The sequence below is a fragment of the Passer domesticus genome, chromosome 9, assembly GCF_036417665.1.
Source record: "Passer domesticus isolate bPasDom1 chromosome 9, bPasDom1.hap1, whole genome shotgun sequence".
In the NCBI taxonomy this organism is placed as follows: Eukaryota; Metazoa; Chordata; class Aves; order Passeriformes; family Passeridae; genus Passer; species Passer domesticus.
Window position 1 is genome coordinate 27,939,149 of NC_087482.1, and position 16,153 is coordinate 27,955,301.

The 16,153-nt window shown below is 44.0% G+C and overlaps 1 protein-coding gene across 2 annotated transcripts in view; it reads right to left on the bottom strand.

Moving 5' to 3' along the window:
- The window catches only part of SLC6A1 (solute carrier family 6 member 1), a 61,283-nt gene that overhangs the window by 18,845 nt on the left and 26,285 nt on the right, over positions 1–16,153 (bottom strand). For both annotated transcript variants that reach the window (XM_064432226.1, XM_064432227.1), the window contains exon 2: positions 745–1,149. In XM_064432226.1, the coding sequence (XP_064288296.1) occupies positions 745–979 (235 nt within the window). In that variant the 5' untranslated portion in view covers positions 980–1,149. The remainder of the gene's footprint in view (positions 1–744; positions 1,150–16,153) is intronic.

Below are 16,153 nucleotides of genomic sequence, written 5' to 3' on the forward strand. Positions count from 1 at the left end.
CCCAAAAAAATCCCAAGCCAAAACAACTACAACAAACCACCCCAAACCCAAACCAAAAAACAAACAACAACAAAAAGCCTCAAAACACCACAGCAAACAACTGAACAAACAACCAAAAAACCAAAAACCAAACCAAAGCAACAACAAAAAAAGCCCCCAAACCAAACCAAAACAAAAACCCAAAAAATCAAACCGTAGCAACAACAAAACCCCCAAAATCCCAAAAAACAAAAAAAACCCCAAACCCCCCACAGCAAGCAAACAAACAAAAACCAAAAAACCTAAACCAAACCAACAATAAAACCCAAAAAAATCCAAAACAAAACTAAAACTAGAACCCCCAAAAGACCCCACAGCAAGCAATCAAACAACCAAAACCCCAAACCAAAACAACAACAAAGCCCAAAGACCTAAAACAAAACAAAACAAAAGAAACTAAAAAAAAAATCAAAACCATCACAGCAAACAAATAAAAAGCTAAAAAACACCCCCATTAATAAACCAAACCAACCCTATCAGCCAAACAAAAAAAAAACAAACAAAAAAAACCCCCAAACAAACAAACAAAAAAAAAACCACATGAAAAAACCCTCAAAAAAAATCCTGCAATCCCCCAAAGAACCAACAAAAAAAAAAAAATCTCCAAATAAAACCAACTAAATGTATGAAAAATCTGTCCAAACCAGGGTTTGATTTTCTGGTGATTTGCTGGTGACTCCCAACCCACAATCATGGCCAACGTACCTCCACCATTCTTGCCGCACAGGTACGGAAATCTCCACACATTCCCTAAGCCAATGGCATAACCTACACAGGACATAAGAAAGTCAAATTTCCCTTTCCAAGTGTCTCGGTCTGGAAGGTCCGTCTTCTTCTTCTGCACTTTTACTACCAAGGTTTTGGGCTTGTCGTTGGTGATGGAGGCGTCGACCTCGGTGGAGATCTGTCCGTCCGCCACTTTGGTGCCGTTGGTGGCCATGTCTCTGGGCTTGGCTGGCGAGGCTCTGGCGGCGGCCGGGCGGGAGATTTCAGCACCAGTCCACGTGGACAGCAGCTTTGCGGCTCGTGGCGATCCACCCGGGAGCGACGGTGTGTGCAGGGCCGGCCCGCGGAGCCGCCGCACGGAGCCTCAGTGCGCCGCGGAGCCACCTGCGCGACACGGGCACACTCAGACACACGGCCAAGGCCTCCACACTAGGGGATGCCTCTGCACCCGGCAGGGAGCAGGGGGGAATCCCTAAAAATCAAGCCCTAAGATCCACTGATTGGAACTTTTCCCTGTGGGCGACCTACAGAAAAAAAGAATTAAAAAAAAAACAAACCAAGGAATAGCAGTTGTCACCTTTAAGAGTGAGTTAATACTGAATTTAGAATGTTCCTGATTAATCCAAAACAATAACTGATGTAAAAACAAACAAACAAACAAACAAACAAACAAACCAAGGACTAGCCATTACCACCTTTAAGAGTGGGTTAATACTGAATTTAGAATGTTCACAACTAATCCAAAACAATCTCCAAGACCCATTTATTATATTCTTTCCTATAGATCTCCTATGAGTCTACAGAGAAAAGAATATAAAAAAACCCCAAAAAACCAAAAAACAAAAAAACCCCCAAGGAATAGCACTTTCCACCTTTAGTAATGGGTTAAATAATTAATTTAGAATGTTCACTAATCCAAAACAATCTCCAAGAGCCATTTATTATATTCTTTCCTATAGATCTATGAGTCTACAGAAAAAGAATATAAAAAAAAACAAAGGAATTGCCATTGCCACCTTTAAGAGTGAGTTAATACTGAATTTAATAGTAGGTTAATACTGAATTTAGAATGTTCACGACTAATCCAAAACAATCTCCAAGACTCCTTTATTATATTCTTTCCTATAGATCTCCTATGAGTCTACAGAGAAAAGAATTTTTAAAAAATCAGGAAATAACAGTGGCTACCTCTAATAGTAGGTTAACAGTAAGTTTTAAAAGTTCACTGTTAATCCAAAACAGTCTCCAAGACCCATTTATTATATTCTTTTCTATAGATCTTCTATGAGTCTACTAAGAAAATAATTTTAAAAAACCAAACAAAGGAATTGCAGTTTCCACCTTTAATAATGGGTTAAATAATTAATTTAGAATGTTCACTAATCCAAAACAATCTCCAAGACCCATTTATTATATTTTCTCCTAGAGATCTCCACGAGTCTACAGAAAAAAGACTCAAAAAAAACCAACCAAACAAACAAACAAAAAAAAACCAACAAGGAATAGCAATTGCCACCTTTAATAGTGGGTTAATACTGAATTTAATAGTGGGTTAAAACTGAATTTAGAATGTTCATGACTAATCCAAAATAATCTCTAAGACTCATTTAAAATATTCTTTCCTATAGATCTACTATGAGTCTACAGAGAAAAGAATTTAAAAAAAATCAAGAAATAGGAGTTACTACCTATAATAGTAGGTTAAGAGTAAATTTTAAAATTTCATTGTTAATCCAAAACAATCTCCAAGACCGACTGATTGTATTTTGTCCCTATAGATCTTCTATGAGTCTACAGAGAAAAGAATTTAAAATACCCAAACTCCAAGGAATACTAGTTGTCACCTTTAATAGTGGATTAATAGTGAATTTAGAACATTCACAATTAATCCAAAACAATCACTGAGACGCACTGATTACATTTCATCCCTATAGATCTCTTAGAATTAAAAAAAAAAATCAAATCAGAGCAGTAGCCACCATTAACATTGGATTTAGAGAGTTCACTATTAGTATAAAACAATCTCCAAGATCTACTTATAATACTTTGTCTCTATAAATCTCTTACGAGTTTACAGAAAGAATTTAAAAAAAGAGTCAAGAAACAGCAGTTTCCACCCTTAATAGTGGATTAATAGTGTGTTTAGAACATTCACTATTAATCCAAAACAATCTCCAAGACCTACTGATTATAATTTTTCCTATAGATCTCCTATGAGTCTATAGAAAGAATTTAAAACAATAATCAAGAAATAGCAATTGCCACCATTAATAGTGGATTTAGAGTGTTCACTATTAACCAAAACAAGCTCCAAGACCCTTTTTTTTTTCTATAGACCTCCTATAAGTCTACAGAGAAGAGAATTAAAAAAAAAATTCAAGAAGCAGCAGTTGCCACCTTTTATAGTGGATTAATACTGAATTTAGAGCATTTACTATTAATCCAAAACAATCTCCAAGACCCACTTCTTATATTTGTCCCTGTGAATTTCTTATGGGTCTACAGAAAAAATTAAAAAAAATTAAGTATCACTTGCGACCTTTAATGATAAATTAAACAGTAAATTTTAAAAGTTCACTATTAATCCAAAACAATCTCTAAGGGGCACTGATTACATTTTGTCCCTATAGATCACTTACAGGTCTACAGAAAGAATGTAATAACAATTTCAACTAGTAGCTGTTGCAATCTGTAACAGTGGATTAATACTGAATTTAGAATGCTCACTATTAACCAAAACAATCTCCAAAACCCATTTATTATAATTTTTCCTGTAGATCTCTTGCAAGTCTGCAGAAAGAATGAAAACCAATTTCAACTTATAGCAGTTGTCATTTTTAATAATGGACTACTACTGAATTTAGAAAGTTCAATATTAATCCAAAACAATCTCCAAGGCCACTTATTATCCTTTTCCCCATAAGATCTCTTATGAGTCTACACAAAAAAGAATTCAAGAAATACCAATCAAGTAATAGAAGTTGCCATGTTTAACAGTGAGTTAATGCTAAATTTGGAATGTTGGCTATTAACCAAAACAATCTCTCTGATTATACTTTGTCCCTAGAGATCTCTTAAGAATCTACAGAAAGAATTAAAAAAGTAAATCAAGAAACAGCAATTGCCACCATTAACAGTGGATTTGTAGTGAATTTAGAAAGTTATCTTATCTAAAACACCTCTCCCTGAAATGCTCCCAAAGGAATTAAACAATAAACCAGATCAAGCAACAGGATTTAATCCTGGGTTATGATGTCAGGTTTTACATGTGGTTATAATTAGCTGTTAATGTAAGACAAATGTTTCACCAAGTTGAAATGATCAGCACGATGAGTGACAGCCTGAAATGGTCACCCCTCATTTCTGTTTCCAACCATTTGTGGACCTTTTAAAACACCATTGCTGTTGCTAGGTACACTTTCAAAATTGAAATAAAAGAATAATAAAGGAAAAAAATATGGATTATGAAAAATGACCTGGGGTATTTTAATCAACTTTGAAGTGCTTGTGGCTCCTGCAAACTTCCACAGCGCTGCTTCAGCTGGAAAAAACACACTGAAATAAAACTTTTCATGTCTTCTGTGACCCATCCACAACCAATTTATTGTCTGTTTTCTCTTGGTAACTCCTTTTTGTCAGCCCAGTGCTCAAACCAGGGGCTGCAGCCCATGAACCACTGGCCAGGGGGAAGAAGCTGCACCTTGTGCTGGTAACACTGGGCACGAGGTCAGGCAGACATCAACAATAATTTTATTTACACATTTTTGGAAGGGAGGATTGAGGTTATTAGCCATTCATTTCTAATTGAAAGTTATGGTAAAAGAAACATTAAAAAATATCTAAAGGTTGTGTTTTTCTTTGAATTGTTATTTCTGATCACTGCATGATTATAAAGCCATGTGCAACTATTAAAAGGAAGTTTTTGATTGGAAGCTGTAGAAAATCAGCTGTAGGTGTGGCTGGAGGGAGGAGAGAGCAAGGATGGGTGCTTGTAACCTTTCTTCCTGTCTGTTCCACTTTAGGGTGGGACTCAGAGAGGGAAAATCCATCTCTGCCTGCGTCCTCACAAGCCCTGTGTACAGATATCTCCCTTTTAAAACCCAGTTTTCCACATCCCATGCCTGTCCAGTCTCCTCTACCCAACCCCACCACTCCCAGCTGTGCTCAGCATTCCAGGAAAGGCATTTCCTGATGCAGGAGGTAATTGGGATCATGGTGGGGGCAAAAGGGGGCTCCCCCTGGGAGAGCACCCCGAAACTGGGAGCTGCCATGCGTGGGTGGCTGCAGCCAGCTGCAGGGTGCAGCCCCAGATGTGCAGTTTGGCAGCCCCAGATGTGCAGTTTGGCAGCTCCATCTGCTGCTCAACATCCAGAACTGAACGTTGCTCTTCTCAGCCAACACAGCCTGGATGAAAAAAAACCCCACCGGGGTGTCCTGGGACTTTACAAACAGTCCTGCACTAGATTAGATTTGTTGTTGTTGCTGCAATTTGTGTTTGGGTTGGGCTTTGTCATCAGCAGAGTTTCCAAGTATTGGAAGAGGCTGAATGTGTTGAAGGTGAGTGGAAAAAAAACCCAAACCGATGTAAAATCCCCCTCCAATAACCCAGCACTGCATGGAGAGATCCACATGCACATCTCTTGTTTGGTTCATGAGGGAGAAATTCCTGCTCCCAGGGATCTGGCCTGGGTCAGAACAGAGCAACCAAACCAGGAGGAACAGGAATGGCAGGAACAGGGGTTGGGAGGGACAGGGATGAGAGGAACAGGGATTGAGAAAATCAGGGACTGAGGAGAACAGGGATTGAGAGACCAGGGAATGAAAGGACAGGGGTTGAGAGGAACAAAGATTGAGAGGAACAGGGATTGAGAGGGACAGAGATTGAAGGAGCAGGGATTGCAGGAACATGGATTGGAGGAACAGGAACTGCAGGAACAGGGATTGAGAGGGACAGGGATTGGAGGAACAGGGGTTGGAGGAACAGGAATTGGAGGAACAGAGATGAGAGGGACAGGGATTGAGAGAAATAGGGATTGAGAGGAGAAGGATTGAGAGGGACAGGGTGAGAGGAACAGTGATTGAGAGGAGAAGGATTGAGAGGGACAGGGTGAGAGGAACAGGGATTGAGAGGGACAGGGAATGGAGGAACAGGAATTGGAAGAACAGAGATGAGAGGGACAGGGATTGAGAGAAATAGGGATTGAGAGGAGAAGGATTGAGAGGGACAGGGTGAGAGGAACAGGGATTGAGAGGAACAGGGATTGCAGGAACAGGGATTGCATGAGCAGGGATTGCAGGAACAGGGATTGAGAGGAACAGGATTAAGAGGGACAGGGATTAAGAATATCAGGGTTGAGAGGAACAGGGGTTGCAGGAGCTGGGATTGCAGGAGCATGGATTGCAGGAAAAGGCATTGAGAAGAACAGGGATTGAGAGGAAGAGTGTGACAGGAGCAGGGATTGAGAGGAGCAGGGATTGAGCCCCTCAGATCTCCAAACAGCCCTGCAGGTGAGTGCTGGGCATGGAGCCTGTCCAGCTGCTCCAGCCCTCCCAGGCTCTGCAGAGCTCTGCTGGGCTTTAAAGCCTCTGCTGAGTGCACAGAGAAACTCAGCCCAGTGCAAGGCTGTGACAAAGACAAAGCAGAGGGTTAGTTAGGAAATCTTCAGGAATAAAGCAGGAACCTCCTGGAGGAAGGAGCCCAGACCTGTTTCAGCACTTCCCAAGACAGCCCAGCACATTTGTGTCAAGGCTGAGGGGTGGCTGGCAGGCAGCCTGGGGCTTTTTATGTTAAAAGATATTGAAAACAGTGGTTCAAACAATCACGTGGGGATGTGCTGCACCTTATGCCACAACACAAGCACTGCACACACACAAGTATCCCAAACCTTGGCAGCAGCAAACCTAGAGCCTCAGTAGAGGCTCCTTTTGAGAGGATGCAGGTAGGGATTGACCAATTTGCTTCTGTGCTGCCCTGCCACTGCTGGTGCCATCATTCTAGCTGGCACTGGCACTGGCATCGTGCATGGACATTTGTGCATTTATGGTCACACAGTACATCAGCTTCAGACAATGAAGAAATACTTCAATTCCAGTTTGGAAAGTAGGGGTTTTTCCAAACCATGAAAGGTAACTTTGCCCAAGCCTAAGAAATAATGATAGTAAATTACAACAGCGGAAGTGGAGTCTAATCTCCAGTCCACACTCTCCATACACTGCAGTGTTTTATGACTTAAAAAACCTGGAAGAACTGGCAGTGCAGAAGCAAAGACCCTGGGTACACGCTCTCTAATCAGATTAGGCACGATCCCACAGCACTGGGATTTAAATTTCAAATTGCTCTGACATGGAATGGGACAGAAAGACACTTATGTAAGCTCCCTGGGCTGGCCTGGGCAGGAGGAAATACAAATTGCAGCTGTCAAGCAGCAGAGCAGGTACAGCACTCACTGCCTTTGTGGGGAAGAGATGGAGAAATCCATTAAACAACTCTGGTTTTGCTCCCCCATCCCTTCAGGCCAACCCTGAGTGTGCTAGGAAGGGCACAGCAGCTTCCCACCACATTCCTCAGGGCACAAAAGAGCTTCCTTGACTTCAGTTACTAGGGCTGCTGAGCCAAGGGCTGCAAGCCCTCTGCACCAGGGGCTGGATCCCAGCTGGAGAAGAATGGCCTGGGAGAGCCAGGCTCACATAGCAGCCAAGGGCATGGGCACTGCCAGGGAAACTGCAACAAAGGCAGGGCCACTGCACAAAAGCATTTTTCTCTCTCCTGGACTGCACGAAAGTGGCTCGGAGGAGTGGAGCTCATGAAAGTGAACAGCAAGATTGCTGTCATCTTTCACAGGTTTTCTTGCTTGTGGCAGCAAAAGGCAGGGAAATATCTATTTGTGCGTGACCAGCTGTGCAAACATTGCTGCTCAGGATGGGGCAGGAAGGGGGGCAGTAGAAGGAAATGCATCAGATGCACTCTCCAGACTGTGGTGCCTAAAGTAGGACGTGGAAACTGATTTTTAACATGTGTATATGAATGTCAGCACTGAGAAAAGCAGAACTGTCCATTTTGGATGCCTGAAACTTCTGAAGAGCAGGGATCCAGTGCCCACTTCTGGAAATCCCAGCTCCCTTTTACAGGTTTCAAAGTCACCTGCAAAATGTCACTTCACCAAACCCCAAAGAGTAGAAATTTGTGAAAGAACCAGAACTGCAGAGTTAAACCTGGGAAAACCTTCTCTCTTCTGGCACAGCTTTTTAATCCAGCTGTGCTGACAGAAAAGATATCAGAACTTCAAAATCAGACCTCTGTGCACATCTGGGCCCCAAACCCTGCAGAAAGGAGCCCAACAAGGCAGGTCAGGACTAGGCTCGAGGGAGGACTCAGTGCCACAGGCAAAAATGCTGCTGATTGGTGGCCAAATATTCATCAGGAGAAGGCACCACCATGGTTTGAGCAGCAGAGAAAGTTCTTCTCAATTAATTCTCTACTGATCAAAACCCCAACACTTCCAAGGTATCTTTGCCCTTCTTCACACAGGACACGCTAAAAGCAAGAAAGGCTCCAATCTGAGGCAGATGTCACAGGCCAGAAAGGACGTGTTGGAACAATTTGGACAAGTTTTGCCATTCCTGCTGCTTCTGCAAGGTTCCAGATTAATTCACTGTTTCATTTATTTTATGTGATCATGCAAGTCCATGCCAAGTCCAAGCAGGATGGTAGAACCAAGCTGTATCCAGCAAATATTTTCATTTAAAACAAATTTCGCATGGATGTGGAGAATCCACTCCCATCTGAGTCCAGCTCCTTGGTGCAATCTGAGGCTCCAAAGAGCAGCACAAGAAGGAAAAAGGGGAGGATGTGGCTCAGTCAAAGCCTGGCAGGGGGGAGCCCACGCTCAGGTTTCAGACATTGGCTCCTTCTCTGATCTTTGTAGCTGAGCTCCCACTGAGGAGGTGCTCAGTCAGATCCCACCCTGCCCAGGCTGATGGGCTGGACTTCCTGCAAATCCTCCAAAAGCATCTTCAGCAGCAGCCAAAGGAGCCTGGGAGGAAGGGGCTGGTTTGGAAGTCAGGGTGGGAGGTGAGGTGGAGCCAATGCAGGGGCCCTTGGCAGCAGCTGGAGGCTCTGTCTGCACAGCTGGGGCTGAGCCAGATGTGGGGCTGAGCCAGAGCCTGTTTTGAGGGGACAATTCCTGAGGCAATTCCTGCTGTCGTGATCCTCAGGCCAGAGGAGCCAAGCAGGAGGGAAGTTGAGACTTTAAGCATGAACTTTTCCAAGAAAGGAGCCACTGGAGTGGAGAACCAGAGCTGGGGTCAAACAATGGGTGAGACAAAGCCTGGAAAGGAGCAGCAGAAGAGGCCAATGGATTTCCCTCTGTCCCTCCTTTCCCACACAGTGCTTGGCACAATGTGGGGAAAAGACAAGAATGTGTTGGGAGGTGACAGAGGAATCACTGAGGTTGGAAAAGCCCTGTGAGATCCTCACATCCACCCCTGACCAACCCAGCAGTGCCAAGCCCACAGTACACCTCTGTCCCCAAGGGACACCTTTTAAATCCCATCAGGGATGGTGACTCTGACACTTTCCTGGGCAGCCTCTTCCAGTTCACGACAACCTTTTTGGTTATGAAATTTTCCCAAATCTCCAATCTAAATCTGCCCTGGAGCAACTTGAGGCCATTTTTTGTCCTGCCCCTGTTCCGTGGAGCAGAGCCTAACCCCCACCCCTGGCTGTCCCCTCCTGTCAGGAGCTGTGCAGAGCCACATGGCCCCCCTGAGCCTCCTTTTCTCCAGGCTGAGCCCCTTCCCAGCTCCCTCAGCCCCTTCCCAGCTCCCCCAGCCCCTTCCCAGCTCCCCCAGCCCCTTCCCAGCTCCATTCCCTGCCCTGGCCCCTCCAGGTCCCTCTTGTGAGGGGCCCAGCCCTGTCCCAGGGTTCGGGGTGGTGCCTCAGCAGTGCCAGCACAGGGGACAATCCCTGCCCTGCTCCTGCTGCCACCCCAGGGCTGGCACAGCCACCACTGCCTCCTGCCCACCCGGGCACCCCTGGGCTCGTGTCCAGCCTCTGTCCCCAGCACCCCCAGGTCCCTCCCAGCCAGACAATTTTCCTTCAGGCTGTAAGACAGTCCATGAAAGCTCCTCTGCTTGCTCCCATTCTAGCCACCCCTAAGGAAACAAATTTCATCTCTAGCCACGCAGCAGAGGCTGCATGTGAGGGAAAGAAAGAAAATAGTTTCCTAAAAATAACCTCTCTTGCCTCTCCTTAAAGTCACCAGCCTTCCTATTGCACTTGTCTGTCTCTCATGGGATGCAAAATTGCTACAGGAATCCAAAGAAATCGTATTTAACTGTGGCTTGGAAACAGGCCCACCACCCCCAGGAAGGAAAATCAGCTGCTTTGTTTTCCAATCTTCACGTGCAAGGATAAAATAAAGACAAAACCCAAAAGCCACAAAACGTCACCAGAACTGTCCAAATTTCTGTGGCAGGTAGAGATTTCTGAGGAGGCATCTGTGCAATTGAGAGCCCAAAGAACAGGTGTTTACTCCCCAAGTCCAGTTCGGGGTTGAGATTTATCATTTTCTGTCGCTCTCCTGGTACAAAATTCCCTCTTAATGTAAAGATACAAAGGTCTAACCTGCAGAGAGAGCTTGTCTCTTACACAGTGTTGCTGTCAAGGACATATTCTGGTTAGCTCCTTAAATAAATATTAATCACTTAATCCTCAAAAAAACCTAAAGTTTCATATTTCTAAAGAATTTACTAGCACGTGTGTAGTGTGTAGTGTGCAATTATAAGGGATTCTATAATTAGCCTGAAAAAACCCCCACAGTAAAAGGAAAGAAAAAACCACACTAAAATTAAAGAAAAGAGAAACAAAAAAGACATGCAAGATGCAAAATCATGGAAAGTGCTGGCCACGTAGCCCACAGCAAGGTTATTTCTGAAAGACAATGGATTTTGTTCTTTTTGTTAACATCAGGGTCAGGATACAGCAAAACACACTTAAACCACAAGTGCAAAATTATCCTGACAATCCTGGGAGCCCGCAGGAGGCCCATTGCAAAATCTACAATATTTTCTTGCAAGCATGGAGTGATATGTAAGATTTATTGTAAGATTTTTGCTTAAAATAAACAATAGATGCTGGAAGGAGAAGCTTTTTCCATTCAATGTGGAATTGAATCAAAACTAACTGATAATCAGTCCCTTACAAAGATTTTACAGCGATCAGCACCAATTCCTAAATCCATCCCAGTAGCTCTAACAGGCAGGGGGTGGTTATAAACTATTTTGAGTGTATTTCTCCTCAGCCCGCATTAGCACCATCTGCTCCTACTACTTCATATTTACACACCACAACATTTTGGGCCCGGCTTCAGATAGATTTCTAGCAATTTACAACAGAACCAAATGGCTCTGGGGTACCTGCTTGCTTTGGTGATTCCCACCTTCTGGAATGGTGTTTCCTTTGCTGTTTGCACTGTTGTATTCATTTGCAATAAAGTCTTTGTCACAATTCCTATTTTTAGCTTCTAGACTGATTACATATAATAAATATAATAAATATATATTAATAATGTAATAAATGTAATATAAATAATATGTAAATAATGTAAAATAATGTTAAATAAGGTAATAAAAGCTAATAAATATAATAAAATATAATAATCACCATCTACTGCAACCACACATGCACTTCTAGTTCCCACACAGTAAAGAGGATGTGCTTTAGAAAAGCAAGGACAACATTCCCATATTTGCTTGGAATCCTGGTAGTACTCCCATCCATCTGAAGTTTAATGGAGCAGGGTGATAATACAAGTTACTGCAGCATAAAATGGCTTTGCTCGTTGTTCTTTGCGTAGATTGGGTGTCATTCTTTAGCCCTAGTTGGTGTTAATTGTTGTTGTGCAGAGCCCAAGGCCTTCCCTGCCAGCCCACACTGGTCTGCAGGCAGAAAATGCAACACAGAGAGGCTCAAAAAAGGACACAACTGGTGCCAGTCAGCATTGGGGCTGATGTACCAACAGGTTCCATTATCCCTCTGCTGACACCCAGGAAATAACCCAACATTGCTGGTCCATCCTGGCCACAGAAACAAAGCCAAATTTAGTGGAAAAGTGGATTTACTGCCCTGTGCTGAACTGCAGAAATTAAAGATTCTCACCCACAGATACCGCCAATCACAAGATTTGCTTCCCTACTCCCATCCCCTTGCCTTTGAGGAGATGAGGGTGATGAGGAGCCCACCCACCTCTTTTTCCTGCTGTTCTGCACCTCTTTTTTTGGCCTTTTTGGAGCTTGTGCCCAGGGGAGCTGCTGTGGGCAGGAGTTGGGCAGTTCTGACTTCCTGCCTTGGGGGCATTGAGCTCTGGGGCCCAGGGAGCTGCACAAAGGCCGTCCTTGGAGACACACCAATGCAGGAAGCCAGCCCAGAAAAAGGGAGCAGCAAGTACTCAGAAAGGCAAAGTAATTTGCCCAAGCAGGAGGCTGGAGCAGAATTTAGAGCAGAGTTTCTTTGCGTGCCAGTGCAGTCCCTTAACCTTCAATAATAATGCTGCTACACTCTCCTAACGGCCTCTTTTCATCTCCAGCATGTACAAATGACTAAGTATGAAAGACTTTCTGCCTTGTGGAAGCAAATAAAGGCAAATAAAAGCACATAAAAGCTCCAGCAAGGATCACGGTTTCTGGGGAAAAAAAAAATAAATAGTGTAAGTAATTGGGGGTGGTGTTTGTTATTTAATTTTTCCCAATCTCTCAGCTCTGTGCCATTTCTCTTCCCAAAGAAGAGAATGCCCTGGCATGCCAGAGCCAAGGTTGCTGGCAGGCAGTGTTCCATGAGGGAAAAGAGGTAGAGAAGGTGGTGCTGCTGCCCTGCTTCTGCTCTGCCAGAGCCCAAATCTGCCATAACCAGACCTGACCATCAGCACCGGGGCTCAGCAGTGGCTTTGGAAGCCTGTGAGAACCAGCACACTGCCTAAATTATTTGGAGGTGCCACATCCCTGAAGTAAAACATTTCCTTTGGTGAAGACATGATGTGAAAACATTATATCCATCACTCTGCCTGCCTTCTGTATGTGCTGCTCAGTCCCCTGGGATTTTGGTTTGTTTGAGGGCTGGAGGCAGCTCCCTTCTGTTACTGTGGAATTTTTTAAAGTGTTATTGTTTTGGGTGAGAGTAGGTGGAACCACATGTCAGAATGCAGCAGAAGGAACATCATTCCAGCCTGAATTTCTCGTATTTAAGGGAAACTCTGACTATTGATCAGCAGCCTGTGAATGGTTGCTGCTTCCTGTGTCAGCCCCCACGTCACACACAAGAGCCCAGTATTGATGGGGAGCAGCAGCCAAGGCAACACTGAATGCTTTCACCAAGACTCTAAGGCCAAGATCCACAGAATCTGACCCAAACACCCAGATTTTCACCAAATGCTTGGTGTTCCTTAGCCTCTGATTTCCCACGTAGCTCCCAGTGCCCAATCAGGCCAAATTTAGAGCAGACACTGTCTTAAAATGGATCTCTACTCTGAAAAGGCTGTTGGCTCTTGATGCTTGAAAAGGGGCATCTTCACCATTGTGGGGGTGAGGTGGAGAGAGAGAAGTAAAGTTTTAACAGTGTTTACAATTCTCTTCATTAGATTTAAAAATATTACCCAAGCTTCAATTTCATGCTTAAGAATGAAGCCACCGGGAGAAGAAAAATATTTTCTGTAGAGCAATGCTGAAGAAAAATTAGAGCTTTGAAGATCACTTCAAACTCAAGTAGAACTTCAAAATCATTGCTAAAACCAATAGAATTTGGGCCACAAAAATGCAACATTTTTGTTCTGCATGTCTCCCTTGTGCTTCTCCTGCCACCTCCAGTGAGTGCTTCAGATTTTGGGGATATCTGGGTTTCTCTTAAACCCAAAACTGCCGCCTGAAAGTGCCAGGGCCAAGTTATTGTTCAGAGGATGACATCTTGGCACATCTGAGATCAGATTTTGTCTGTGTGACTGGGCAAGTCACTTTGGGTGACATCCAGAGGGGGAAGCTGTCTGCAGCTCCCAGACCCACCCACCAGGCAGGATCCACAGAGCTCCAGCATCAGAGTGAGGGCTACAAATACATTTTGACAAACAGAGCTAAATTATTCCCCTTTTTCAGAGGCTGGCTGTGCCACCTTCATGCAAGTCAAGCTTCTTTCAGTTTCTATAATTTTGTTGGAATTTATCTTTTTCTCCCCAACTCCCACAAAACTCCTTCTCCAATTTTAGCCCAGCTCAAGGCCTGCACTTCCCCAAGCCTGGTGGAGAGAAGGCAGCTCTGGCAGATGCTGTTTCCTGGTTTACAAAGCCTCTTGACTGGCAACAGCAGCTGCCAACACTGCTCATCCAAAGGATTCTAATTTTGGGGCTTCCTCTACATTTTAGCTCGTGGCTTCCTTAAAACAGCCCTGGTTTCTGAATAAGAAAAGACTTTATATTTGTGATTCTTACATGCAGTTATCATACAGAGCAAAGCAAACAAAAAAGGGCTGCAGGCACATGCACATGTTAATGCAGTTAAGACTCTGGGCAGGAGAAATTGGAAAAATCAGACCATTTTGGAGGGGGTGCAGTAGAGAGAAGAAAAGCCCTGAATCTGAGGTTACCCTTTTCAGATATAGCTCCAAGCTAAAGCCACATTTTCTATCTGTTCTGTTTTCTTTGATCCTCAAACTTCAATCCAAACCTTCAGGTTTAAATGGGATTTCAGTCTGAACTAAAAGCAGTTTAAATGGAAACAAGAAATTCTTTTCCCCCTCACCCCTCCTGTCAAATCAGGAATTTGAGCCGCAATATCGAGGTGCTTTGCAAATCTATAAAACTTTCTGCCTTGAAGTGATAAGGACAAACAATCAGGGCACTCACTTTGAGGGTAGGAGATAAATAGAATAATTTGGGTTTTTTTTCAGTTGACAAAAAAGGAAATATAAAAGCAATAAAAGCAAAAAGCTGAATAGAAATTTGAGCATTTTGCAAGGGGTCAGTGCATGAAAAGCAGTCCGTGCTGGTTTGGGCTGATGGCTCAATTGCATGACAATGCCAGCAGGACAAGGCTTCATGCCTGTCCAGGAGGATTTCCAGCCTCCCTCAAGACAAGCACTGAGGTCAGGGTCTGTTCTAAAACCTTGGCATGGCTCTGAACGGAGCACAAACGCGTTTGGGGGCATTTTGGAGCCCTGAATCCCAGCCCTAATTCCCGTAACAACAACTCAGCAGCACCTCAGATCAACTTCCTGGAACTAATTGGCCTTTAGGAGATCAAACCTGCTCCTGAATTCTCCCATGGCAGGAAGGCTCTGCTCGCCTTTGGGCTCCACTTTGTGTTTGTCAGGTGCCCCTGAGGTCTGGCTGCAGCCCCTGCTCTCATTTCCTGCAGCTGTCTGGAATGTCAAGCCCTGGGAGAGGGAACTTGGGATCCCTTCCTGGAGGAGTCCTTTGCTCCAGCGCAGTCTGTGCTGTGGCGTGGTATTTATAAGGTTAAAAATGCACTGGGTGTTTTTTACCTGGCTATATTGATGGTTTAAATAGGTTTATTTTGAATATATTGAAGTATCATACAAAGATTTCCAGTGTGGAGGTCATGCATTGAAACCATCAGCAGAATTTTGAATATATTGAAGGTTCATTTTGCATATATTGAAGTATCATACAAAGATTTCCAGTGTGGAGGACATGCATTGAAAACTATCAGCAGAATTTTGGTTTTACCTCTCTGGAGCTGCAAAGAAGCTTCGAAGCTTTGCTGCTTTGGGCAAAATAAATCTATTGGACAATCTCCTCAGGCATGCCTTGAGTATCCACTAACAACTCTCCTTGCTTGGGACCATTACAAATACCTGCCTCTTACAGCAAGTCACTCATTTCAAACACAGGACAAAATATCCACTTTGCTGGCTGCAGTGTAAACACAGAGTAGAAATTTCCTGCCTCATAAAGGAATTTGTGTGGGGTTTTTTTTTTGTTTTTATTTTTTATTTTTTTTATTTTCAGCAAACTTACCAGCAGACATGCCTGCACCAGCAGTGACATTGCTCAGAGTTGCCAACCAGCTGGAAGGGTCAGGGAGCCACACAGCACCAAGGGCTGGATTCTGCCATGGCTCAAACCTGCTGCTCTTATCACGCACAGAGATAAGGCACCATGAGGGCTTGGAGGAGAACTCAAGACAATCTGGCAGCAAAGGTTAATTCTGCAACCTGAGAGCCACTGTCAGCATCTGGGACAATCTTCCCCTTGCTCTGTGCTGCACAAGAAGGGCTTGGAGCTCTGGAACCCCTCTGCCAGGGATGCTGAGGCCACATTAGAGCAGAATTAATTCCCTGGGATAATTAGCAGGAGCCCAGAGCAGCAAGCAGGAGGAGGAAAGC